This window comes from Doryrhamphus excisus, chromosome 11 (assembly GCF_030265055.1).
Source record: "Doryrhamphus excisus isolate RoL2022-K1 chromosome 11, RoL_Dexc_1.0, whole genome shotgun sequence".
In the NCBI taxonomy this organism is placed as follows: domain Eukaryota; kingdom Metazoa; phylum Chordata; class Actinopteri; order Syngnathiformes; family Syngnathidae; genus Doryrhamphus; species Doryrhamphus excisus.
Window position 1 is genome coordinate 2,696,581 of NC_080476.1, and position 27,297 is coordinate 2,723,877.

At 44.4% G+C, this 27,297-nt stretch overlaps 2 protein-coding genes across 3 annotated transcripts; one reads left to right on the forward strand and one right to left on the reverse strand.

Annotated features, from left to right (window-relative positions):
- Positions 1–827: 827 nt before the first annotated feature.
- castor2 (cytosolic arginine sensor for mTORC1 subunit 2) lies at positions 828–19,172 on the forward strand. The gene is made up of 9 exons (XM_058087452.1): positions 828–1,135; positions 11,952–12,022; positions 14,113–14,306; positions 14,601–14,733; positions 14,807–14,930; positions 15,009–15,119; positions 15,840–15,922; positions 15,997–16,091; positions 16,160–19,172. The coding sequence occupies exons 1-9, from the start codon at positions 1,023–1,025 to the stop codon at positions 16,217–16,219; spliced, it is 984 nt and encodes a 327-aa protein (XP_057943435.1). The 5' UTR covers positions 828–1,022; the 3' UTR covers positions 16,220–19,172.
- Positions 12,800–27,229, reverse strand: rcc1l (RCC1 like). Of its 2 annotated transcripts, XM_058087451.1 has the most exons (13): positions 27,095–27,229; positions 25,601–25,889; positions 25,402–25,531; positions 25,051–25,179; positions 24,809–24,875; positions 22,253–22,307; positions 22,095–22,179; positions 21,851–22,032; positions 21,539–21,626; positions 21,274–21,447; positions 21,128–21,213; positions 19,758–19,850; positions 12,800–14,319 (listed from the first exon to the last, which is right to left on the reverse strand). In XM_058087451.1, exons 2-12 carry the CDS (start codon positions 25,886–25,888, stop codon positions 19,773–19,775), a joined length of 1,362 nt encoding a protein of 453 aa, XP_057943434.1. In that variant the 5' UTR covers position 25,889; positions 27,095–27,229; the 3' UTR covers positions 12,800–14,319; positions 19,758–19,772. The 2 variants fall into 2 exon arrangements, with proteins under 2 accessions (XP_057943434.1, XP_057943433.1); XM_058087450.1 differs by lacking the exon at positions 12,800–14,319 and having other exon boundaries at positions 18,705–19,850.
- Positions 27,230–27,297: the final 68 nt, after the last annotated feature.

Genomic DNA, 27,297 nt, shown 5'->3' on the forward strand with positions numbered 1-27,297 from the left:
GAATAACACCCCTGTAGTCACCTTTTCACGCCCATTATTCTTTGTCTACACCACATGAGCCTCCACTAACATAGTAAGCTACCACGCTAACAATTCCAATTTGCTTATTCTAAACTTAAGAATGTGTCTCAAATTGAGTGGGGAAGAACTAAGGAGTCAAAATTGACCACTTCTGCACTGAATGGGAGGGTACAGTGGAACCTCAGTGAGCGTTCGCCCTAGTTTTTTTGGTTAAAGTTGAGGTTTGAGGTGAGGAAAAGATTTAAGCTTCTTTCTTAAAGAAAAAAACATGTGATAACAAAATCCATGTCGTTTTTTTTTATTGCTCTGGTGGTGGTGCAAGAAAAGCATTACGCAGTTTAATTCCGCGTTTAATTATCTTTGCTTAGCATGAATTTCCAACAGAACAACATTTCCCATCAAGCGCTTCTCCTGCAGACACGCCCCCTCTGTGTTGAATGGCAGGTTGTTTGTTTCACTGCGACCAGCTGCTGACTATTCCAGTCTGGAGAGCAAACATGGGGACCCATTGAAGACCTGCGGCAAGTTGCCGGAACTAAGGAGAGAGCAATTTCCTGTTTGGACGTGCGCACTTCGAAACAAGTGCATTAACGTTCGAGTTATTGCTTTGATTTTTATATTAATTAGTAGTCCAATTCATTATTCGATTTCAATATAAATATATCATTGTGGTATGCACAAAAAAAACACCAATCACGTAGAACCATTTCGACATGATGCTCTGTCCTCTCTTATTCTGAAAATGCACAACCGGAAACGTTTTATCACAACCTTGAAGCAGGTCCTTTCTTTCTATCGCTCTCGCTCACTCTCTATCTCTCTCTCTCTTTTTTTACCTCTGCTTTCTTTATTCCACCCTCTGCCCCTCTCTGTCTCTACGACTTTAGCTTGTCAAGACTATTTATTTATTTATGCATCTCATTTGAAAGTCCATAGCTTTTGTTGTCATTTTATTTGTGTTGTTTTTCTTAGCTGCCCCTTCCAATGAGAAGACGTAAAAGATGGAGCTTCACATTTTAGAGCACAGCTTGAAAGTGGCGAGTATAGAGAAAGAGGGCATCCAGATTTGCACTCACGGATTAATAAAACTCGCCTTCCTGGCCTCCAAAACAAGGTAGGTCACTCATGATAACTATGCACACGAATAAAAGACGCTTTAAATGTGAAGTGGCGAGCTTTAAAAATGCTAGCTGTGTCATTGAAGCTAGTTCCGGTGGTGCCTTGAACGCATCATAAGCCCTATTTAAATGTGTTTTCTTAAAGAGAAAAAGAAAGACACTAACAGGCTGTTTGTTCTAGCACCGCTTTCCAGGCATATCCTTGTTGTCATTTGCTAGCCTTGTACCATCTGTGGCTGGGTCGACGCCAGCCTGGGGGGGTGTGTGTCTTTTTATTACTGTATGTAAGCCAGTGTAGTGTTATACTGCTTTGTGTGGCGTTCGTAGTCTCCATTCAATCCAAAAAGATGAGGCCTTCAGTTTTAGCCGCCTCATCATTCACCTTTTTGGGCTCTTAATACAGTATGAGCCTAAGCAGGCTAAGTTCCCTTGGCAGGGGTGCAAAATTGAGGGGGGGGCCAAAACTCAAAGCCTACTTTAGGTGGTGGGCCCGTCGTGGACATGACCCTCCACCCAACCCCCAACTTTGTATCCTTCTTATTTCTTATCCTGACATTTTCAACACTATTTTTCTGCATATGGAAAGTATTAGAAAGGTTTAAACCTTGTGACTGTATCACACTGGCATGCATCATCGGTGACAACATGACAGGCCCCAGAAAAAGTAGTTGGGATGGTCAGATGTAGAGAAAACGGCTCATTAGCAATAGCCATGTATACATGGACCCAAATATTCCAATTGCATTTGGTTTATTTGCTCAAACGGAAAGAATGTAACCTTTGTGTACACTTTATTCTGAAAGAAAAGTGCCAATCCGAATGAACATATAATCGGATTCCCAGGGGTGGAATATTCCTTTCCCCAATCCGATTGAGGTATCGTGTACCCACTCAAACGGAACGTTGTCAGGGTGCGTTCTTCTTCGTCATGTTTTTTTGTCTTCTGTTGTTCATTGGCTGTTGGCAAGCAGCTTTCGTGTGCATTAGCGCCATCTGTGGAACAGAATCTAAACCCTTCTGTACGCCATTCACAAGAAAATATATATCTATATAAAACATGTCCCGAGTTTAATTGTAAAATATTAGCAAGATTGAATTTGATCTTTTCATGTTTAAATTTATCCCGGGTGCGTTCTTTCAGCGCATGCTCAGATATGACGTAACACGCAGCTCGAGACATTCTTCAGTTTTAAAAATGGAGGCCAGCAATCGGCGTTGGACTGCTGTGGAAACTTTGTTGTTGATCCAAACTAAATTTCAAGACTGGACGAAGGAAAAACTGGCAATTCGAAGTTATTCCAGGAAGTGAAAGAAAAACTCAGGGAAGTCGGTATCACGTGATGTTGATGTTTACGCTTTACTGCGCATGCCCCATTGACTATGCTGTTTGATTATAGCGGTGCATGTAGACAAGGCATTGGTATATTCCTTTCCATGGATGCCATTGTTTTCGGAAAAGTCATTCGGAAAGATTCCATTTGGAACAAGGAAAAACTCCTCATGTAAACGTGGCTAGTGCCAGGATTGGAGCATACAGTGGTATGAAAAAGTTTGGGCACCCCGGATAATTTAATATTTTCCTTTATAAATGACTTGGGATTGTTGGGATCCGCCATTTCAGTTAAAGATATCATATAGCAGACCAACACAGGGATAGATGAGAAGGGAAATGAAGTTCATCGGATTTACAGATAATTATTTAAACCAAAGTAGGGGGGTGCACAAATTTGGGCACCCCAACAGAAAAATGACATCAAAATTTAGTAGATCCTCCCTTTGCAGAAATAAACGCTTCCTGCAGCTTCCAATGAGGTTCTGGTTAAAGGATCCTGGTTAAAGGTATTTTTGACCATTCCTCTTTAAAAACGTCTCCAGTTGAGTCGGGTTTAATAGAATTGGAGCAGTGTTTAGGGTCGTTGTCTTGTTGGAAGTATCCAATCACAGCACAAATTCAGCTTCGTCACTGATTCTTAAACATTGTTGGCAACAATCTGCTGACTGGAATCAGTGCCACCTTCAACTTGAAGATTTAGAGTACCTGCACTGGCCACACAGCCCCACAGCATGATGGAACCACCACCAAATGTTACTGTGGGTAGCAAGTGTTTCTTTATCCGCCACGCATACCACCCCTTGTTTTGTCCAAATTGTCCATTGTAGTTTCATCAGTCCACAGCACCTTATTCCAAAACGAAGCTGGCTTGTCCAAATGTGCTTTAGCATACCTAAAACCACTCCGTTTGTGGCATGTGAGAAGAAAAGGCTTCTTCTGCGTGACTCTCCCAGAATAGCTGGATAGTTGAAGGATGCACAGTGACACCATCTGCACCAAGATCATGTTGTAGGTCTTTGGATCTGGTCTGTGGGTTGAGTTTGACTGTTTTCAGCATCCTTGGCTTCTGCTTATGAGATTTCTTTTGGCCTGCCACTACAGGTCTTGACTAGAACTGTGCCTGTGGTCTTCCACTCCCTCACTACGTTCCTCACAGGTGAAATCCCTGAGCTAGATTTTGTATCCTTCCCCTAGACCATGATGGTGAACAGTCTTTGCTCTCAGGTCATTTGACAGTTGTTTTGAGGCTACCGTGGTGCTCATCTTCACAGAAGACGCTACTTGCAATCGGCCACCTTACAATGGTAATGAACTCATTTCATACAAAGGCGTATTTATATTGAGTTTTTTCCAACCCGACTGCTCACTCCCAACGATGTATTTATACTCCTTTTTTGCGCTAGAGGCAAAAAGAGGTGATGACGCAACTCCATAATAGAACGTCAGAGGCGGAGTTTTACTGGAAAATGTTGGCCTAATCCCGAAATGTGGGACTTCACATTAGATCTGAGGTTGAAGTCAAGTTTTATTCACCAGCATTGCAACTTTTGTATGTCGGGATTTTTTTTAGGATTTCTGCATTTTGGTCATTTTACAGATCCTGTTGGTCATACATTTTGTCAGGATCTTCCACTTTTAGCAAACATTTCCTTGTTGTTGCTAGCTTAATGGACTCGCTTGTTGAAAGTGTATACTGCAGCTCATTGGGCCAAGCTCGGTATCGTTTGTGTTGAAGCGATTGCAGGATAATCACATCTCGAGGGGGTGCACTACTTGGCTACAACAAGCAGAGGCGCTTCTTTCCATACAAGAAACATTTCGGTTTCGGTTTCTGCACATGTGGAAGGCCGGAGTCACTTCCTTCACCCGCAGACTTTAACAGCAGCACTTCAGTGGCACCACGTGCCGTGATATTTCTTATTTTTCAAAAATCATATTCTTATACATAATGAAGGTGGCTCTTTGCTTTAAATGACTTTACCAGCATGTGGATGCTTCGAAAGTCTTTATTCACCAAGAGTTCAGAAAAAGTGTCTTGTGGGCGCAAAGTCTGGGATGATAATAAATGAATGAAATAAGCACACAATGAAATGAAAATGAACTGGGTGGTTTTGCCAGCCTCTATATTGTCTGTTTTCTTCATCTCCCACCTTCAAACCAGAGGGTTCACTCTGTGCATTGGTTTCAGCACCTTGGTGCGTTCGTACCATAGAATGAACACATGGGCACATTTTCCAATGAATTATGGAATTATAGTGTAGAAAACACCCGTAGAACAACGGCATGAACAGAGTGAGCCTTTTGTCAGTTGGTAGGTGGAGGCGGAGCCGGTAGCATACACACAGAAGAGTGCAGAAGAGTGTAAAGTAGTTAAATGAGTACAGTAGAATGCAACAATTTTTTTCATTGTACTTTTCTTTCAAGTAATCAATTGTATGGTGTCTCGTGGCACCCCTAGTCGCTACAAGTGAATGGTTAACTTTAGTTATTTATCTCTAATCAGAGTAATAAAGTTTCATTTCTATTTACTTTGCTACGGAACAGCAACAGCGAATCAGGAGGGGCGCTTCCTGTCAGCTGACTGATATCATATGACCGCTACAAAGTGATGTTTATGACGTGGGTGACACATGCGATCCAGGTAATGGGTAATAAACCGTATAAAACCGTACGTAAAATGCTGTGTTATTTGAATGTAAACAGCTGTAAGCAGAGTGCAAAGATGGATTCCGATGCATACCAACAGCTGGAGTTTTTTTCAGAACTGAGAAGTTCACTGATTGAATCTTCTAGGAAGAGATGAAAGGACAGCACTGTCTGTGAGAGAAAGGGGGTGTCACAGACCTTCCCCTCTGTTCAGAGATGGTTTCTCAACCTTAACGTAGAGGACAGACAAGTCAATATGGACAGCCACCTCGGTTTCAGGTGGGTCCATGACTATCGGAGGTGATACCACCCAAACCATAATCGTTGGACTCCATTGTATCCCAACGACCATCATTTGAAGAGCAAAACCATTCCTGTCTTGACATGCATCCTCCCGTAGAGGATCAATACAGTAATGTTATACCAAGTTACCTATCTAGTCTGACTAGTGTATGTATGCACTAATAACCAATCTAGTTTTTTGGGTTTTTTTTTGTTTGTTTTCTTTTTTTTGTGTCCCGTCCAGCCATTGAGGCAGATACTATTGTTGATCTGATTGTTGTCAGGAAAGGTGTAAGCTACAACTTCCTTGTACTATGAAATGTTATTTGCCGTTCTTTGATGTTTTTGTTATGCGAATTTGGAGCGGCCGGACCAGAGCAAGAAGAAGAAGAGAAACTGGGGTGGTGGGGGGCAGAAGGGAGAGAGAAACAAAAACAGCAGCAACAACAATTCCCATAAGAACAAGGGTGACAAACAGGACTGCATGAGTTAAATGTCAATGATGGCTAAGGGTCACAATGGAGATGATATCAGTGAAATGAAACAGTCCAACTTACCAGTAGCAATAGTAACAATGAAGACATGAACCGTGATAGTAAACACAATTACAGCCATACAGTTACAGTCATTAAAATCTCACTGCTTGACATCATTATTACTGTAATAATAGCATACCAATAGCATATAGACATCAGGGATAAGATGGTAGATTGTGTAGAGAAGCACCCATGTGCTGTGAGTGTCCATATGGAGGTGTGTACTTCTGTGTATATATTCATACATGTGTGTGTAAGTGTGCTCATATGTGTGAATGCGTGTGAATGTGTAATTGTCACTGAGAATGACAAAAGGAGAGGGACCGCCTTCTGCCACCCAGTAAACCCCGCCCCGCATAGCCAGGTCAAGCCTCCACCGCCAGAGATCCACCGACCCCGTGGGTGCAGCTCACCAGCTCACCCCCAGAGAGGAAGTGCCACAGCTCCAAGCCACGGGGAGGCCAAGCACCAGAGCCGAGGAGTCAAGACCAGCACTAGGGCACCAACGGACCTCACCATCCATCGGGAGGCCCGACCTGCCCCCAGAACCAGCAGCGCACCACCCACATACCGGGGAACCATCCCCGACGAGCCCTAAGACAGACCGGGGACGGGCAAAGACAAGGAAAGCAATGCAGCAGAGCATAGAGACCAGTGGTAGCAGACACCCAAACAGGAGAGTATCGTCCCCCCAGCAGGCCCGACTCCGAGGCGGATGCACCCCACACGCCACCCAGGCCCCCGTCCCCACAAGCGAGATCAGGCCCCATCCCAACACACAGCCCGGTCCCCGTAGCAGCCACCACCGCAGACTTCAGGCCACTAGCAGCATGGACCCCACTGCCCGGAGACCGCTGACCGCTCAAGGGCACGGAGGTGCCCGCGACCCAGGACAGACCAAGGGAGGTACCGCCAACCGCGCCCCTCGGGCAATCCCCAGCATCAGCTGGCTCCAGTGGAACCCCCAGGAAGGCCAGGCAGACCAGACCAAAACATCCCGCAGACCAGGGCACCCTGAGCGAGCCACCACGCCCCAGCAGCCAGCGGGCCAATCGTGGGGGTAGGCAGAAGGCCGGTCCAGCCCGCTACGCCTGCACCAAAGGGCTGACCTATGTGTGTGTGCATGTATCATATGGAATAATTTAAAGTGGAGGGAAGCTGAGCAATGGTGGGTCCCATGCCTGCCCAGATCCCCCCCAGAACTTAGTGTCTCAGGTGCGGTTAAAATTGAAGGGTGACCAAGCTAGAGGAATGCCAAGGACAAATGGGCATCCACAAGGAAACCCCTCACCAGGAAACCCCTCACCCCTGGCACAACCAATTGCAGATCACCCCCCCAAGGACTTACATGTATGTGAGGTGTTGCAGTGCAGCAGGGAGGACCGGGGGCCCACACACACCCACCCCGCACTACCGACCAACCGAGCGGGGCCTCCGGTCACCCCACGCAGGGGCCCCACCAGAGATTGCGCCAGCTATGCCACCCCCAGACCATCAAGAGCTGCGGACAAACCACACGCCCCGAGGCAGCTGCCACAACCGCAGGGGCCGCGACCCGGCGACATATCCATCACCGTGGCAGCCCAGGGAGCAACACCACAGAGACTGCTGGAGAACCGGGACCCGCATGAGGCAGAGCACAACCACGCCCCCAAGGCACGTGACACACACACCACACAGCAGAGCCCACCAGAGAAGCGACACCCCAACAGCCGTAAAAAGTGAATGCCCCATCCTCCGCCCCAGCGCCTACCCGTCTCCACCACAGAGACAGAGGGGGCCAACCAGACACCGGCAAATAGCAGGGGCCGCCCGTGAGCCACCGGCCAGACCCGCCCCCAAACCCTTGGTCAAGGCTCCCCCACAACCCAGAGCCCACCAAAAAAAAAAACAAAAAGGAAACCTATCTGGTCTGACTAGTGTATGTATGTAGTAACCTATCTAGTCTGATGTCGTATGTTGCACATGCGTAGTACACATATGGTTGGTAGACGCGTTTTGCACATGCACAGACCAGATCCTACAGTGACAGTTATAATATAATATAGGATTATATAGGATATATAATGGCAGCTGAAACAAGAGTTCAGAACAACAACCCCATCTCCTCACTTCCTCTATTTTATTGAGGAAACAACCTTGGCTACCTCTGTAACCCCCCCCCCCCCCCTCCACCCACCCACCCACCCACCCACCCGATAAACCTCATCAGCAGCATACTTTCAGCCTTATCGCTTTGTTGGATTCTCCTATTGGGCCTCCTTTCTCACCACAGCACCTCCACCTTTTCATTTCTCTCTTTATCTTGCGTACTTCTCAGCTTTTTGCTGTTTGAATGAAAATAGAAGCATTGTGTGTCAAACACTAATGCGAGTTGAAGACACAAGTGGAATCAGCTGATCAGAAGTAGGCTGAGCCAGCTGGCTTCTACTGCAATGAGGTCGCAATGGTGACACATACTACTCATCACCGCCATGACTCAAAGACTCATAACTCTGCAACAACCCTGATGGAAAGGATTGGCTTGTCCTGTGCAACAAATTTGATGGATTCCCACATAGATTCTTAGCTTTTTTTTAAAAAAAAAAATCATTTTCTTACAATTCTGTGTATGGAGTATTATACAGTGGAACATGGTGACTGTCATTCATTCATTCATTTTCTACCGCTTTTTCCTCACGAGGGTCGCGGGGGGTGCTGGAGCCGATCCCAGCTGTCTTCGGGCGAGAGGCGGGGTACACCCTAGACTGGTCGCCAGCCAATCACAGGGCACATATAGACAAACGACCATTCACACTCACATTCATACCTATGGACAATTTGGAGTGGCCAATTAACCTAGCATGTTTTTGGAATGTGGGAGGAAACCGGAGTACCCGGAGAAAACCCACGCATGCACGGGGAGAACATGCAAACTCCACACAGAGATGCCCGAGGGTGGAATTGAACCCTCGGTCTCCTAGCTGTGAGGTCTGCGCGCTAACCACTAGACCGCCGTGCCGCCGACTGTGTTCTTATTATTACTAAAATGTGTCCACGTCAGCATACATGGTGGACCCCTTTTTGTGTCATTTGTGTGAAGAGGTCAGTTTATGTGTTGTAGCATTGCTAACTTCATCACCTAAGCAACATCAAACATACGACCACCGTCTGCTTGCACAGCACTCAAACCTGTTCCGTGCAAAGTTAGCATGGCAGTATTGCCAGCTTTTTACCAACACTTAAGGGCTACCAGCAGTTATACTTGTGTCAGCTTTGTTGTGTCATTGAAACGCGGACAGAATACTTCATCCAGCTTTAGCAGCCCCCAGGTAAATAGTTTTTTTTACAGCCCAGCCCTTACCATAATTTAGCAGATTTAATTATTAAGAATTTAGCAAAAATGTTCCTTGAATAGGAAGGTGTGTCTTCTATTCTGGGAAACGTAGGAATTAAAAAAGAGCACTAAGCGGCCAGTGTATGTCCTGCTGTAAGTTTTCCAAAAAGTCCTGTTTTAGACACCTAAAACACACGTTGGCGCTAAATAAAGTAGCAGAAACAGTAATAAGCGGCTGTATTTGTGAGGGACGTCTGTCAGCTCTCAACGGGATTCCGTAGCGCTCCCAAATTGAGGAACTCCCCTCCCTGCCCTCCACAAATATTTCATGTCATTAATGTTTGTTGTTGGGAAAGAGACGAGGTCGTGCAGAGTTCAACAACACGCCATCAAAGACTCCTTGAGAAGTTCCTTACTCATGCTGGGAATTTGACTAATGCAGCGTTGGGTTAGTATCTTGGAATGGTATTCGGGCTACAGAAGAACCACGTGTGGTTACGTAGACCTTGTAATGACGCAAGGAACAATTTGTCCACAATAAAATGACACATGACGGAGGACTGTCACCTTCTTGTCATTTTTTCCACCGTAAAGACAAAATATGGCGTGCATTCATCTGCTAATCTGTTGTTGTGGTATTGTTCGCTTGTCAAAGCTCACTGCTCATCATTACAGTTCACAATAACACATTTTCCGGGGTGAGAATTGTCATAAGAAAGAACAGGGGAACATAAAATCGCAAGACTAGCCACACGCCATATACAAATCTGTAGCCACTTCATTTGACAGCGTGGCAGCATGGAACGCCAACATGTTGACGTTAGCTGTGCTAAACATTCTCCCAAGGAATTACTGTGTGTGACATATACGTACGTTCTCCCAGGAACCTCCCACTGTCTGTCTAACATTTCCAAAATGTCGGCTTTTCAACCGTATTGAAAGCTTGCATTTCTTCTGCAGTGTAGCAAGTGACACTGTCTGTGAGTGCGCACCATTTTGCGATGTTTGTTTATATTTATATACTTCGTCGACCAAACGCCTCAGTAAGCTTTGACTGTTTTTTTTTTCGAAAGTATTTTTTCCCCAGCTGGGAAAAATACAGGATGGTTGTGTTGGAGGTGTACGTTTAAGTTAGTCACTACTTTCAAACAAATGCGACATATGGGTTCATCTGTGTTCATTCGGTTTAAAACTCAAATATTCCCACACTGGGACTGTGGCGTTCGCCTTTACAAACCATCACTTTTCGTGCCGTCATTCACATTGGCGTGTTTTCACTCATGAGGCCAAATTGCTGCTAGCACTCACTTATCATTTAAAATATACATACTATGAGTTGAAGTAAATATTCTTTGACCTTTTGGTGAGCAATTCAAAATCATCAAAAAATCAAAGTCAAATGATGGTTTGTTCCTATCTATGCAGCGTTTGAAAAGTGCAAAAACGTTTGCCAGAGTCGACCCAATGGCTAGATCGATGTGTGTTTTCATCATGGAAATGGTGGCGCTGGATGAGCATCCAATTTCTATGCTGCTTATCCTCATTAGGGTTGCAGGTGTATCCTGGAGCCTATCCCAGCTGTCTTTGGGGGAGAGGCGGGGTACACCCTGGACTGGTCGCCAGCCAATCCCAGGGCACATATAGACAAAGTTCATATTATTGGAACTCACACAGAATAAGAACATGTAGCAGAAGGGATCAGTATTCAAACCCATCTAGGTTGTCTTATTTTTATGTAAAGCAACAAATCAAGCAACTTTTCACTCACATTCATACCTGTGGCCAATTAACCTAGCATGTTTTTGGAATGTGGGAGGAAACCGGAGTACTGGATCCGGATACCGGATCCCAATCCGGTTCCCGATCTCCTGACTGTGTGGCCAACATGCTCGCCCCCATGTATGTACATATGTAGTCTGCTGATCTGATATTTGGCAAGCCCTTTTTGCATTTCACTAGACACTAGTCGTTCGATTCTCCACTTGGCATCTCTGTGTGGAGTTTGCATGTTCTACCCGTGCCTGCATGGGTAGTCCGGTTTCCTCCCACATTCCAAAAACATGCTAGGTTAATTGGCCACTCCAAATTGTCCATAGGTATGAATGTGAGTGTGAATGGTTGTTTGTCTATATGTGCCCTGTGATTGGCTGGCCACCAGTCCAGGGTCAGCTGGGATAGGCTCCAACATACCTGTCACCCGAGTGAGGATAAGCGGCATAGAAAATGGATGGATGGAAGACACCAATAAAGAAATAAGGTTGGCGTTTGAATCCTGGCTCCCTCCCCCCAGTCACTGTGGTGTTTCACTTTGAATGGGTTGTCTTTTGAGGGAACCAACACTGAAGTGTGAATACTCGCATGACAGTTTCCTGGTTTAGTCTTTAACTCATTAAAAGTCAAATACTTTCCACACAGCCTTAGCACACAGAAAACAAAATCTATTAGAGCAATGTGTTAGTTGACTTGTAAAACAAATCCACTGATGTGCACAATCCTTGATGGACCGTACCAACATTTACGGGCGTATTTGCAGCCTCATATAAGTCCTTGATCCACCAAGCAGACAGATTGATGCTTTGTGAAAGCAGTAGACCCGACAAGATGCCAGACTTGTTCAAGTCGGGCTCTAAGGTCGTAAATACGCGTCCTGTATCCACTAGGTGACCTCACCTTCCTTTTTTTTTTTTCCCCTCACTCAGGTGCAAGTTCTTCAGCTTGACAGAGACCCCAGAGGACTACACCATCATTGTGGACGAGGAGGGCTTTAAAGGTGAGCCTGCCCTGGACAGTTGCTGCAGCAACCACAGATCAAGACAAAAAAGTGACAGCGTAACCCAGTAATGTTTGAGCACATGTTGTCACTGTGGATGTGGGTCCAAGCTGGCGCTGGCTTTGAGTGAATCCACCATGTCATTACAACCCCTTCTCCTCCGTTTCCCTGGAGACCATGGCCTGTTTGTTGCGTAACTGTCACAGGTATTTTCTACAGCTGATTTCAGGAAAATATGGGATGGGCAAACCGCCTCTGTTTATGAACCTCGCTTCATCTACAATGGTCATCACCTTCTAGACATGGTGGTTGAGGAGTCATGACACTGCTGTGAAATGTTGTACCCACCTGATAAGCCTGACCATCTTCACTTCTAGACCAGCTAGCACCAACGCTAACAGCTCCCATATGGCAGTGTTTATCAACAATTTGAATCCCACAGTAGTCCCACAATAGTGTCATGGAAGGGTTTTATGCTGGATTCTACAGTTTACACATATTTTTAGGATACCCGACTGAGAACACGCTTTTATGTGTGTAGCTTTAAGCTAATGATGAGCTGTGTTTGTCTCCAAGAAGCGATACTGTGCACTTGATTCACTTTTGACGCAACTCTTGCCCATTGTATAGATGCCAACAGGAACACAAGCATCGCTACTGTATGTGATGCTAAACGTCATGTTTGCTTAGCCTTATTCATTACGCCAGCAAGTAATGGTAATGGTAATGGTTTTATTTCATTTGAACATACATCAGATTACAATTGAGTGCATCCCATAATCAGTTCCCAGTTCCACATGTCCAAAAGGAGTAGGAAGAAGCAAAGCTTATTAAATCCTACCCCTCCATCTGGTACTTTTACAATCACTAACTGTTACATTTGTTCACTTCCTGCTTTCCATAATACAGTTTAAGGTTTTTTTTTTAAATAATGTACCTTGTATGGAAGTACTCGGTGATATGAGCATCCAATGCCATAATGGGTACCATAGTGCATGTCAATATAGTGATATATATAGCACATCATGACTGGTTCAAGACTCTTCATCCTTGTATTTAGCAAACATCAACTGCTTGTATTGTTTCTTGAATTGGCTCATCGTTGTGCATTGTTTGATTTCCTTACTCAATCCATTCCATAGTTTGATTCCACATACTGAAATGCTATGGCTAGCATAACGTAGTCCTAGCATAGAAGTGTTTCAAATGTACTTCTTCCCTGAGATCATATTTCTCCTCTCTTGTAGAGAAGTATTGGATGACATTTTTAGCTAATTGCTTATTTTTAGCCTTATGCATTATTTTAGCTGTTTGAAGATGAACTATATCAGCAAGTTGAAGTATTTGTGATTTTAGAAATAAGGAGTTAGTAGTTGGTGTAGGCGGCATTATGAATTATCCTTACTGACTTTTTTTGCAGTACATTTAGCGAGTGAAGATTGCTTTTATAGTTATTAGCCCATATTTCCACACAATAAGTAAGATATGGTAGAACCAGAGAGCAATAGAAACAAGTGTTTCTGCTGCACTACACCAGAAAGTAGATATTTGTGTTAGCTGCTATAATAATGTTGCAGTAGCTTGGTTTACAGTTAAGTAAATACAACATTGTTGTTGTTTTGTTTGTGTTTTTTTTTCAAGCTTTATAGTTGAAATAGGTGTGTCCCGTCACATGCTAGAACATGCAGGAAAGAGAGAGACGTGTAGTCACGATTGTAAGTTCAAATCCCTATCACAAATGGACATTGGCTACAGTGCTAACATGCTAACACACTCTATTGCAACAGAAGCTGCCCTGTGATTGGCTGGCGACCAGTCCAGGGTGTACCCCGCTTCTTGCCCGAAGTCAGCCGGGATAGGCTCCAGCATACCTGTACCCTAGTGAGGACAAGTGGCATGGAAAAGGGATGGATTTATTTATTTTCAGATGTGTAGCGAAGCCTTTGTCCTTTCATGCTGGAATTTCAAAAAGTGAAGTAAACGAAGACATGGAGATGATGTATTTTTATAAAAAACAGACTCTATGGACATACAAACCATTACTGGTAATGCAGCAATGCTGTGTTTCATGGGTCCCTTTCGTTCCCCAGAGCTGCCAGAGTCGGAGCACATCAGCGTCGCCGATGCCACGTGGTTGGCACTCAACGTGGTGTCGGGTGGCGGCAACGCCTCCACCTCGCAGCCCATCGGTGTCACCAAGATAGCCAAGTCAGTCATTGCACCGCTGGCCGACCACAACATCTCAGTGTTCATGCTGTCCACGTATCAGACGGACTTCATCCTGGTGAGTCGTGCTCCTATGAGGGGACATACATGTCTTCAACATGGTGAACCTTTGGGAAGAAATCCTCTCTGGCCACCGGGGGTCTTTTGATTGCTTTGCTGTACGTTGCTGTACGTGGAGGGTAGAATCTGTGTCAGTGTTGACAGTCTGATACATAGTAAAAGAGGATCACAAAACACAGAACTGTTTCCTGTCTGGACGCTGGCCTGTCTGATTCAGACATCCGGTTTCCATATCTTTCCATTATGTGCATACAATCAGGATGGAAGCGTTTATTTGGTGTTTTGTCTTTAGGTCCGAGAGCGAGACCTGCCCATGGTCATGCACACGCTGTCTTCCGAATTCACTTTACTGCGGGTGGTCAATGGCGAGACGGTCGCTGCACATAATCTGGGCGTGACCAATGGCTTTGTGAAGCCAAAACTGGGTAGGTCCAGCCCAACCTCCACCGCCGGGTCTTCATGCGGTTCCGTTATTTATGATCATTCCCCCGTCTCCAGTGCCCCGTCCCATCATTCACCCACTATCCAGCCCCAGCAACATGTTCTGTGTGACCAGCTTGGACCCGGACACGCTTCCCTCAGTAGCCACCCTCCTCATGGACGTCATGTTCTACTCCGGAGGGTGAGCCACTGCTCATCTTAGTTCCAGAACCTAGGACCTAGAACCTTTTACGCTAGAACTATTTCATCTTTTCTCCAGGCCGAAGGAATCGGGAGCATCCGGCGAGGATGCCAGCCACATCCGCTTCTTCTCCTTCTCGCTGATCGAAGGTTATATCTCTTTAGTCATGGACGAACAGACCACTCAGAGGTTAGCAAAAGGAGCCACTGCCGAAAAGGTTACCTTCATTGTATTAATCTGCTCGTCTCATCTGTGCTGGGGGGGATTGCAAATAGATATAGAAGATATTTGGACCAATGGCACGCTGCCACAAATCTGAAAAAAAAGTCAACTATTTTTCTAAGTGTAAACTACAATATTTTGTTCTTTTTTCATTTTTGAAAGCAACACCTAGCTAGCTTATTATCGCTACAGTATCTTGCTGTTGAAGATAACAGACAACACCTAGCTAACAAACCCAATTTTATGTTTCTTCCTGGTTCCTGATTAACTTAAGACCACCACCAACTTTGGTTATCTGGAGCAAACCAGGCTAGGGTGATGCTAGTAACACTGGTAACGACTGGTTAACTCCGCACCACTCATTTTCATGATCACTAGCTAGCTAAGAAAAGGAAGAAAAAAGCAACAGAAAGACACACCCAGCTAGTTAGCTTGTTGACGCTACAGCATCAGTATGGAAGATAACAGAATGAGAGCTAGCTAAATGATGCCACAGAAAGCAAACTAGAACAGACAGACCCACCTACCTACCTTGCTAATGCTAACGCTACCTAGCTACTTCCTCCTCGTTGACTGTAGCAGACCACAGCTACTGAACAACGACTGAATGTCACCGTGGTGGTTTCTAATCACACGTTAGCATTTGATTGGATTTGTCCTTATTGACTTGTCTTTTTTTATGTCCAGGTTTCCAAACAACGTCCTCTTCACCAGCGCTTCTGGTGAGCTATGGAAAATGGTCCGAATCGGGGGACAACCTTTAGGATTTGGTGAGTTTTTGGAACGTGGCCTCGTTTCTGTGCGGGCTGGTAAATACCAAGGTGTGATTTCACGTCTTCTTCAGACGAGTGCGGCATCGTGGCTCAGATATCGGAGCCGCTGGCGACTGCCGACATTCCAGCTTACTACATTAGTACCTTCAAGTTTGACCACGCCCTGGTGAGCCATGGGGATTTTTTTTGTAAATGTCGGCCGGCAGATGGATGATCCGCTTTGTGTCTTCGCAGGTTCCCGAAGAGAACATCCAGAGCGTGATTGGAGCGCTGAGGACGGAGAGCACGGCGTAGCGAAATGGGAAGAAACTCCATGGTTTATCATTTCCAAAAAGTGCCAAGAGCTTCTTAGTGGACTACTGAGGAGCGGCTCCGAGAGGAAGGCGTTAACCACAAAGAGGGCGGGGTTTTCGCCTTTGTTGTTCGGCCATTTTTTTCTCTAGCATCCCGTGCTGGCCCACCCTGGTAGTTGTTGCTTTAGCTGACCAGACTGTCCTCTCTGACGCTGCTTCTCTCCCTCACATGCCTACTGTGTTAGTTCCAGCTCCCTCTAGTGGAAGGATGACGAATGTACTCTCAAAAGAAATATTACAACTCAACCTTTTTCTTTAGTTTGTTTTAGGTCAGGTCATTTTGTCAGTGCCAAGATGTTTTTGTTTGAATGCCGAAAGTGATGATGCCTTTTTGGTGAAAAACGTGTGCAATTGAAGGAGGCCAACGCGTGGCGTCGAAGGCGTTGAAACGTGAAGTTAAACCACCAACCAATTTCAAACTACCGCTAATTTTGTAGGTAGTACCAGAGCCGTAACAGAGGTGCGGCGGCGCCGATTAAGTGCAGTTTAAGACCAGACACTTCTGCTACTCCAGCGATTGTCGTGAAGAGAAGATGGTGGGCTTCCTTTACGGCAGCGTCCTGCGTCGCTGGACGAATAATTGCTGTTACAGCTCTGAGGCGCCCACTTTTGTCGGGATGTACGTGAAATAAGCGATGAATGTTTTGATGCGTTCACACTGCGAGCAACAAGTCACTCCCCCGACTGAAGGATTTAGCGGGTAAATATGTAGCATTAATCCATATGGTGACTACTTGATCTGGAAGGAAAGATTCTGCAAGACTTTCAGTTTTTTTTTCCTTTGTTGATGTTGCTTTTAATGTTTTATTGGTAGCTTGGGCTAAGCTAACTTTCCATTCAATATGTTTTGTATTGTGAAAACAAATGTGACTCATGCGTATGCTACTTCTTTTTTCACCCCCAAAATATTTGTCTGAAATCGGTTAGCCCGCCAACCTTCATCAAATCGAGCTGTTTACTGCTAAGTAGCACATTAGCATGACATGCTAATAAACATCGGTGTGCTAACATAGTTTAGACATTACCACACAAAATGCTTACATTTTCACTTATACACTCGCTGAGGTTGAAATTGGTTATTTAGCTACATGATTATGAAATGAGCACGTTGTTCTTGGGTAAAATTGTATTCCAATTTTTTTTTTTTTTAGCAAGGGAGAAAAATTTAGTCAGTAAAATGATCAAAATCAGCTAAATTCTACCAAGAATTAAATCCCTGAAAATGTCTTCACTAAATTGTACTTATTTATTTTTGTTTCAAAAAGTATGAAATTGACCTTTTAAAAACATAATTAGCTAAGCTCAACCCAAAAAGGTGCTAGCGCCACCGATTACGTCCACCGTATGCCACAGTAATACAAGGTTTTAGTAACACTATGTCCACAATGGACCCAAAAAACGCTCACAAGCTAATGCTAATAAACATTACCATGCTAACATGAATTACAGTCATCCCTCATTTATCGCTGTTAAACAATGCACAGGAACGGACATAAGAGACAGCCGCCACTCATAGCATATAGCAAGCTACTGAGCTAACAAGTTAGCCTCCAATTTATTTGTTCTAAACTTGAGACAGTATTTCAAATGGAGTGGGGGGGGGTGACGGCGTAAGAATTCAAAAACGTGTTTTTCCATTTCTCCACGGAATGGGAGAACTGTTTTCCACTCCATCATGGCGGACATTCCGTGGCTAACTCATTGCAGTGTTAATATCTCATCCATGGAAATTTACGGACGGCTAGTGACCACAATACTACATATAACACAATATTTTTGACCTCATAATAGGCCGTAGTCGATGGCTTATTCATTTTTTAAACAGTGCAATACAGCGGGGGGCAGTGATGTTTGAACCGCAATGTAGCGAGGGGCGACTGTATGGCTACATTTCAAATTGTTAGCATGCATTTTTAGATTTTATGCTAGCCGAGTACGGTTGAAAATTGAAGTTTAAAGGCAGAAATATGGATTCAGTCACACTAGTTAGCTTAACTTTTTCCCATAACAATAACAAGTCTAAACATTTCACATGTTATTTATTTTACCGGCAAAAGGTTAGGCGAGTATCGAAGTTGCCCTTAAATAAAAAATATGAAATATAAAAAAAGTTAGCTTAGCTTTGGCTGCTCGCGCCTCCAAACACGTACATTGTATGTTTGTGTTTTTGTGGACAGTTGCCAAGCCTAAATGGAGCTAAAGTGATGTAAGGGATGTTGCTCCCAGTGTGACCTGGCGACCATGTCGTCGTTTGCGTGTTGAAGTCATGTATTACTGAGCCACTTTGGACCATGTGACGGTGTGCTAAACTTAATAAGCTAACATTCACACGAGGAGGGGGGGGGTGGTAACGCTCTGCCCCTTCGCCCCCAACCCTCCTCCCCCCACCTCACTTGCCCCAGTCTGCACTTTATTGCAGGACCCCCCCCAGCCCCCTTTTCAATCCCAATAGGCCTGCTGTACTGATGTGAAAACAGGCGGGAGCGCTATAGATCTTAGCAAGAATGGGAGATTATACTATTGGTCTTAACATTTACAGATGATCACCTTTCTTTTCTTTTGCTTCTTTGAGCTTCTTCAGCACACTTTGCACCTAACACCTGTTCTTCTCTTCAGACCCGACTAGTTGCAAGAATGCTGTCAGTGTTCAAATACCAAGAAGGTGACATTTCTACTGATTGTGTCCATTTCAAACCATCTTGGATTTTCGTTTGGAGACTTTTGTGTGTCAGGGGATAAAAAGATTCAACTAAACCACATTTTTGTTTTTCCATTTTTGTTGAGCTGTGAGTTTTGCGTCGTTTGTACGGTCTTTGCTTACCAACGGAGGATTGATTGTCCGTCACTATTATCTGTTCCCAATGTCTACTTTAATCAATAAACTGCTGACATGGCGGCCTCCTCTGCCTCATTTTCTTATCAGTTGTAGCTTTTTGGCAATCCAGACGGTAGCTGTACATTTATATGTAACAATAACAATTTACATTGAAGAGTCATATTTTATTTCTTATTTTCTCAGGTGACGCCTCAGTGTGACTTTGTGGCAAACTTGAGTCCAAACTGGGAATGCTACAATGGTTTTCCTGGGTTGCACTCTACGGTAATGTGTTTTAGCAGAAATGCTGAGTCATTGTGCTGACTCAGCATGATTTGGCTGATGTGTGTGTTGATATCGGAGCCTGCTGCACATCAGCGGGAAATGAGTGCAGGTGTATCACCTGTCATTTGGATTGGAGCTGAGTAAACACATTTAGAGGTTCTTCATGAGCACCTTCACCCTCCACCGAGCGCCATTTCTGCTCTAGTAACTTCTCTGCAGGTTGCTCGTGTTTTCTGTCATCTGGGATTGCCCCCCCCCCCCAGCTTATGTAATCCACGTTTGCGAAAAAGGTCTCCCCGCAGAGAGCATCTGCTTGGATTGGAGACTAAGTGTCTTCCTGAGGCGCCCTGAACGTCAGCGGGAGCACAGATTCACAAACCTTTCATCTCAGGCGTCAAAGAAGGGACTTGACCAGCGCCACCATGTGGTCCACACCGCACGCTACGTCCACCACATGACCCGGGACGGTCACCTGCCATGAAAACACTTTGTTACTGTGTATGATTTTATCCATGACATATACTATTCCATCCATCCATCCATCCTCTATGCTGCTTATCCTCACTGAAGCAAGAACACTAACAATTATTGAAACCAAATGAAACGGCCTAGTTTTCAGTTTCAGATCATCAAACTAATAGAAATATTAGTCAATATTGTCAATATTAATGACAGCACGACTGAGCACAAAATTAAATTCTTAAATAGAACTTTTTGTTATTAAGAGAGACACATGGCCCTGTGTGAAAAAGTGATTGCCCCCTAAAGCTAATAACCGGTTAGGCCACCCATAGCAGCAACAACTGCAATCAAGCGTTTGTGATAACTTGCAATGAGTCTCTTCCAGCGCTGTGGAGGAATTTTGGCCCACTCGTCTTTGCAGAATTGTTGTCATTCAGCCACATTGGAGGCTTTTCCAGCATGGAGCCTTTTTAAGGTCATGCCACAGCATCTCAATAGGATTCAGGTCAGGACTTTGACTAGGCCACTCCAAAGTCTTCATTTGGTTTTGGATCATTGTCCTGCTGCAGAACCCATAGTTGGTTTCAGACATTCTCCTTCACGATTTTTTTGCTGGACAGCAGAATTCCTGGTTCCATTTATCACAGCAAGTCTTCCAGGTCCTAAAACAGTCCCAGACCATCACACTACCACCACCATATTTTGCTCTAGCAAAACACACCTTCCAAGAAGTTGAAATTTGAGTATTTTCCCAAAGGTCTTGGGGATCATCGAGATGTTTTCTGGCAAAATTGAAATGAGCCTTAATGTTCTTTTTGTTCAGCGTTTTTGCCCAGTGTCTTTTCTTTCCTATGGAGGAGTCATGAACCTGAACTGACCTTCATTGAGGCATGTGAGCGCTGCAATTCTTTGGATGTTGTTGCGGGGTCTTTTGTGACCTCTTGGATGTTATTTGTGCTCTTGGGGTTATTTTGGTTGGCCGGCCACTCAGGGAAGGTTCACCACTGTTCCATGTTTTGGCCATTTGTGGATGATGGCTCTCACTGCGGTTTGCTGGAGTCCCAAAGCTTTAGCAATGACTTTATAATCTTTAGAATCTCAGTTGTATTTTAAAAGGTATGTTTTAAAATCACTTTTTCACACAGGCTCATGTAGGTTTGGATTTTTTTCTCTCTTAATAATAAAACTTTTAATTTAAAAACTGCATTTTGTGTTCAGTTGTGTTGTCTTTGACTGATATTTACATTTGTTCGCTGATCTGAAACATTTAAGTGTGACTCTCCTTACACGCCATGGGAAGAACTGGTCGTCTCTTTTGCCAATGCCCAAACAACCTCGGACATTCTTCCCCCACACAAAGAGCTCGCCGCGATCTGCAAGCATCAAGACAAATGAATTTAAAGCCATTTTAATTTTTTTTAAGACATTTTTACCCGTCACAGCTGCAAAGTGACTGAGACCGCATCGGATCTTGGTGACGCCGACCGAGGGGTTAAAGTCAGAGCGTCCAAACAGCGTGGGTGGAATCATCTCAGGAGTGGAGGATTCCGACAGCTTGGGGCCTTTTCCCAGAATCCCGTATCCCCAAACGAACACTTCGCCTCTCTCTGGAAGAGACAAGGTTTGTTATGCTTTTCCTGAAAATACGCTTTAAACGTAACCACGTCGCTACGTTTGGGTGTAATATTGTGTCCTTACCGTTGAGGATGGCCACCTGCGTGCCCCCGCATGCCGCCTGCACCACCTTCCCACAGCCTCCGAGTGGGACATGACGAGGAATGTTGATCTGAAAAGGAGCAGGCATTAGAGGAACTTGGCACAGTGCCCCACCAAAACCAGGAAAAAAACAGCATTTTTTTTGAATGAATTTCATGAATGAATCCATTCTTATAATAATTATGCAATATTCCTATGAAAAATGTATTTCCATGAATTGCAACATGAATGAATAACCATGAGTGTCCAATGATGAAAACACTGCCCCCTGTTGGACAGCCTGGTCCTCCTCACCTGCGTGGCCTCGGTGACAGAGGCCAGCTGGCGGTATTCCGAGTTGCCCCACCCGTACAGCTGTCCGTCTTTGGACACGGCCAGACTGCAGTCTCCGTAGGTGCTGACCTGCTGCACCGCCACCCCCGCCAGGTCCCCCGCCACCTGGGTGGGCGTGGAGGACACATTGTGGTGTCCCACACCTGCAATGTACGTATGCACATGAAATAAATGCAAAACAAAGCCGCGTTGTTTTGTTTCTGACCCGTCTGTCCATCCGCTCCCCACCCACAAGCGTACACCTGGCCCCCCTCCGTAAGGAAGAGGCTATGGTCCTGACCACAGGCCACCTAGAGGGGGAGGAGGGAAGACACCGGTAAGAGCCACCTCAGACATAAAGTCTTCTTATTGGCAGACACTCACTTGGACCACCTTGCTGCCGCCCACACCCTCCATCTTGTGAAGCATGTGACTGCCGCTGTTGGGACAACACAACGCATCACTTTTACAACTCATGGAACACAACTCATTTTCATGATATGTTGCAGTTGGGGGGTGCTGGAGCCTATCCCAGCTGTCTTTGGGCCAGAGGCGGGGTACACCCTGGACTGGTGGCCAGCCAATCACAGGGCACATATAGACAAACAACCATTCACACTCACATTCATACCTATGGACAATTTGGAGTGGCCAATTAACCTAGCACAGGGGTGGGCAAACTACGGCCCGGGGGCCACATGCGGCCCACCAAGAATTTCAATCCGGCCCGCCAGTTGCTTTTTTTTTTTTTTTTTTTTTTTTTTTTTTTTTTTTTTTGTCCCGTCCAGCCATTGGGGCAGATAGTATTGTTGATCTAAATGCCCTTACATGCTAGACAGATTTGCTCTGTGTCAGGAAAGGTGTTGGCTACAACTTCCCTGTACCATGAAATTTTATTTGCCGTTATTTGATGTCTTTGTTATGCCATTTGGGACGACCGGACCGGAGCAAGAAGAAGAACAGAAAAGAAGAAGAGAGAAGAGAAAGGTGGGGTCGGGGGGGGGGGGGGGGGGCGGGGGGGGGCAGTAGAGGGAGAGACAAAAACAGCAGCAACAAGAATTCCCAAAACAACAACAGTGACAAACAGAACAGTTAAATGTCAATGATGGCTAAGGGTCACACTGGAGATGATATCAGTGGAATGAAACAGTCCAACTTACCAATAGCAATAGTAACAATGAAGACATGACCCATGATAGTAAACACAATTGCAACCATACAGTTACAGTAATTAAAATCTCATTGCTTGACATCATTATTACTGTAATAATAGCATACCAATACTATATAAACATCAGGGATAAGAGAGTAGATTGTATAGAGAAGCACCCATGTGCTGTGAGTGCCGCCAGTTGCTTTTTAAGTATTTCAACTTTTAACATACAAACTGGCAACATGACTTGCAAGACGGATGTCTTATTTAGTAAAAAAAATATATAAAATAATTAAATTAAATTAAATGACATAGTTTGATGTGTTCTGATATTTAAAATATGTCATTTTACAGATAAAATTAGACAAATAATTCAAGGAAAATTATAAGCATGAAATAGTGTGTGTGTGTGTTAAATATATGTTCTGGCCCCCCTGACAATTTTGTTAACTCAATGCTGCCCACCAGTCAAAATATTTGCCCACCCCTAAACTACGGTGTGGGTCGAGGGTCAAACAGGACGTGCAGACGTTCATCACACTTCCAAAAAAATTAAAGGAAATTCCCGCTGACAGCCCTAATTATTGAATTATATAAGAATTATGTAAAAGTACCTTTACCCAAACTAATTGCTCTAGCACAGGGGTGGGAAAACTACAGCCCGGGGGCCAAATACGGCCCACCAAGTGTTTGAATCCGGTCCTCCAGTTGCTTTTTAAGTATTTCAACTTTTAACATACAAACTGGCAACATGACTTGCAAGACGGATTTCTTCATTCATTCATTCATTTTCTACCGCTTTTTCCTCACGAGGGTCGCGGGGGTGCTGGAGCCTATCCCAGCTGTCTTCGGGCGTAAGGCGGGGTACACCCTGGACTGGTCGCCAGCCAATCACAGGGCACATATAGACAAACAACCATTCACACTCACATTCATACCTATGGACAATTTGGAGTCGCTAATTAACCTTAGCATGTTTTTGGAATGTGGGAGGAAACCGGAGTACCCGGAGAAAACCCACGCATGCACGGGGAGAACATGCAAACTCCACACAGAGATGCCCGAGGGTGGAATTGAACCCTGGTCTCCTAGCTGTGAGGTCTGCGCGCTAACCCCTAGACCACCGTGCCGCCCGTCGGATTTCTTATTTAGTAAAAATAAATAAATTAAATGAAATGACATAGTTTGATGTGGTCTGATATTTAAAATGCTCCTGAAAAAATGAGAACATACACCTAATAGTACAACACTTTTACAGATAAAATTAGACAAATAAAATTATAAGCATAAAATAGCGTGTGTGTGCATGTGTATGTGTTAAATATATGTTCTGGCCCCCCGAACAATTTTGTTAACTCAATGCGGCCCACCAGTCAAAATATTTGCCCACCCCTGACCTAGCATGTTTTTGGAATGTGGGAGGAAACCAGAGTTTGAGGTGCCATTTCTATACTGCGCCAGCAGACGGCGCTAAAACAAAGGGAATGTATTTGTTGTGGGCCCATGTAGGGTTTTAGCATACGTCTCTAATTGTCCACTTAAAAAAAAAAGGCTGTAGACCAGCACAATATATCCCAGTGTGTATCTTTCATCAATTTCTATTTTTACTACAATGGTGTAGACAACCACAATGTATAAAACTGCCCCTTTTAAAAGCATGAATGTAGGGAACAACAATGTATCCAACGTATGTGTAGCTGTTGCATTGAATGTATCGGTGACTAAATCATGCAGGTAGGTGTGTCCTATGAGCTCCGTGAATGTAAAATAAATGAATGAGCACACACCTGTAGGCTTCGTCCTCCACTATACGTCGTCCACATTGTCCATAGGAATTATTGCCCATGCTGAACACTGGTAGAGGACGGACACATAATAACAGATTGTTATGATAACATGAAAACTTGGGCTGGCGCGTGGACCCACCCACACACACACACACACACACACAAGCACATACACTCACAAAGAGACCATTAACAACACACACACACACTCTCTTCCACTCAGCAAACAGAGAGTCACGCACCTCCCTCCTGATCGGTAAGCACCAGAGAGTGAGCCCGGCCACATGACACCTGAACCACTCGGGTCCGCAGGGGCTCGGCGAGGGGCAGTGCCACGGGCGATGGCTCCAGCACGTAGTCGTAGCTCTCGTCTACAAAGGCGGGATATGGGACACGTTAAGGAAGACACGGTGTGATATATGGCAGTCATACGGGATTTGGTCTACTTAATAGCAAAGGGGTTGTGTTTAATTAAGTACCATAAAGGGGGGATTACCGCACAATAAAATTGATTGATATAGTACCCATTTTAACTATTTCATTTTGTAAGGAAGCCATGTTATGTTGGAGCAAAAAGACCAGCGTAGACCTACCTCGGCTGTGCTGCGTGCGCTGAAATCCCAGCTGAGAGTCCTTGTTCAGGCCCATGCCCCACAGCTTGGTGACGTCTTTGGTGGAGGAGGCGATGAGGGTGAAGCCGTAACCACAAGCTGCTGAGGAGATCTAAACCAGCACACACATCTAGCATTCAGGAAGAAAAATCACCAGAAGCCGTGCGGCCTGCTTACATACCTGCTCTGCGGTCTCCAGTCTGTAAGGCGTCAGCTGGAATTTGCGAGGCTTCTTGCGGCCGCTGTCCGGCACGACGAAGCTGGGAATACCGAGCGCTCCGGTGAAGCTGAAGCCCCACACGAACACTTTGTGGCTGGGCTTCTTGTGCTGGCCCACATACTGAAACACTGGGAGGCTGCTGCTTTGCTCCTGCTGGTTGGAGGCTTTGCTGAACGTGGAGTAGCCGCGGCCATCAAATCCAGAGATGATGCTGCGTCGAGCGCACAGTCCCACGCGTGCAGAAGCCATCCTGCAAAAAAGAGATGATTATTATTCAATAATTCACTAAACTAATGACTAGATAAGCTTAAAAAAGTCATTGTAAAGTCTGTATCGTCATGACAATGTACTATGTCAACAATTATTTCAAAAGAAATAGTGGATATATTTTCCACCCTATTTATTCCTAGTGAAATATTTGGCAAGTATACTTTAGAGAGTGTTTCTACACTAGCTAACATGTTATTTTCTATTTGTGTGTTCCATAGACAAAAAATTAAGAATACTGCATTCAAGTATTTAGTATTTTTACCATCCAACTTTACATTCGCTACCAAAGTACTGTTTTTTTTCAACTTCACTCCCAAAGACGTCTTTTACATTTTTTTGTGGTGATGATGAAAGTCCACAATAGAGGAGAGCAGGTTTGGTGCAGTTTTAAAATGGAAAAACGAGGTGGCAGAATAAGAATAAGAACTCGGCCTGCGTCTTTCCTTGTAAATTGTTCATGGTGTTTTGTTTGTAAATAAATGGTTATTTTCATGTAACACAACTGTGTTTTATGTTGTGGCATATATGTATATGTATATAGTATATATTATATACTTTCGGGGAGGTTTCAGGGTTTTTTTGAGCCATGGTCTTAAATTTTTGCTCAGCTGATGAACTGCCTATTTCACTTAAATGTTTGTTTTGCTTGTTCAAAACATTTGGTGTCTGAATCCCATTTCTTCTTTGTGCAATTTGAAGATCTGCTTATAATATCTTTAAGAACCCAACAGTGTAAAAAAAAAAAAAAGTAGACGAAGCAAGGATTATATATATATGCAATATAACTGTAAATGAATATGTATTTTGAAAGTTAATTTCAGTTGTTCAATTAAAAACTGAAACGCTTGTATTGCATTGTATAGATGTTTACAGTCAATAAAAAAAGCCTAAATTCATTCATAATATTTGAGAAATTGTCAGTATAATACAAAAACATCTTAGGCTCTAAAAAACAAATAAGTCTCTGAATAGGCTTCATTGAACTCCTAAAGTCAAATACATTTTAGAGCGTATTGTAATTCATTGCTCATAGCAGCGTTCCTTACTAATTCCTAATACTAAAATATTAGTGGCCTTTTTCATGTGACTATTCCTTTCTGGCCGGTTGATTGCCACCAAGCTTTCCCGTGAAGCTTTACACGATGTTGTCGTCTTTTACGAGTACATTCAACACGATAAACGTACCTTTGATATGTTTGTTATGCGGTGATGAGCCGTCTTGAGCGGTAAAAGCTTTCAAAGTCATTCACACATGTTTATTTACATGCCGGCATCTTCACCCAGGAAACGGAGCACATTTACTTCCGCTTTGTCTTCCTCGTTACCCTGAGTGAACGTCCATGTCCCACAGTTATTGTACTGCGCCCTCTATGGCACAGAAGGTAACT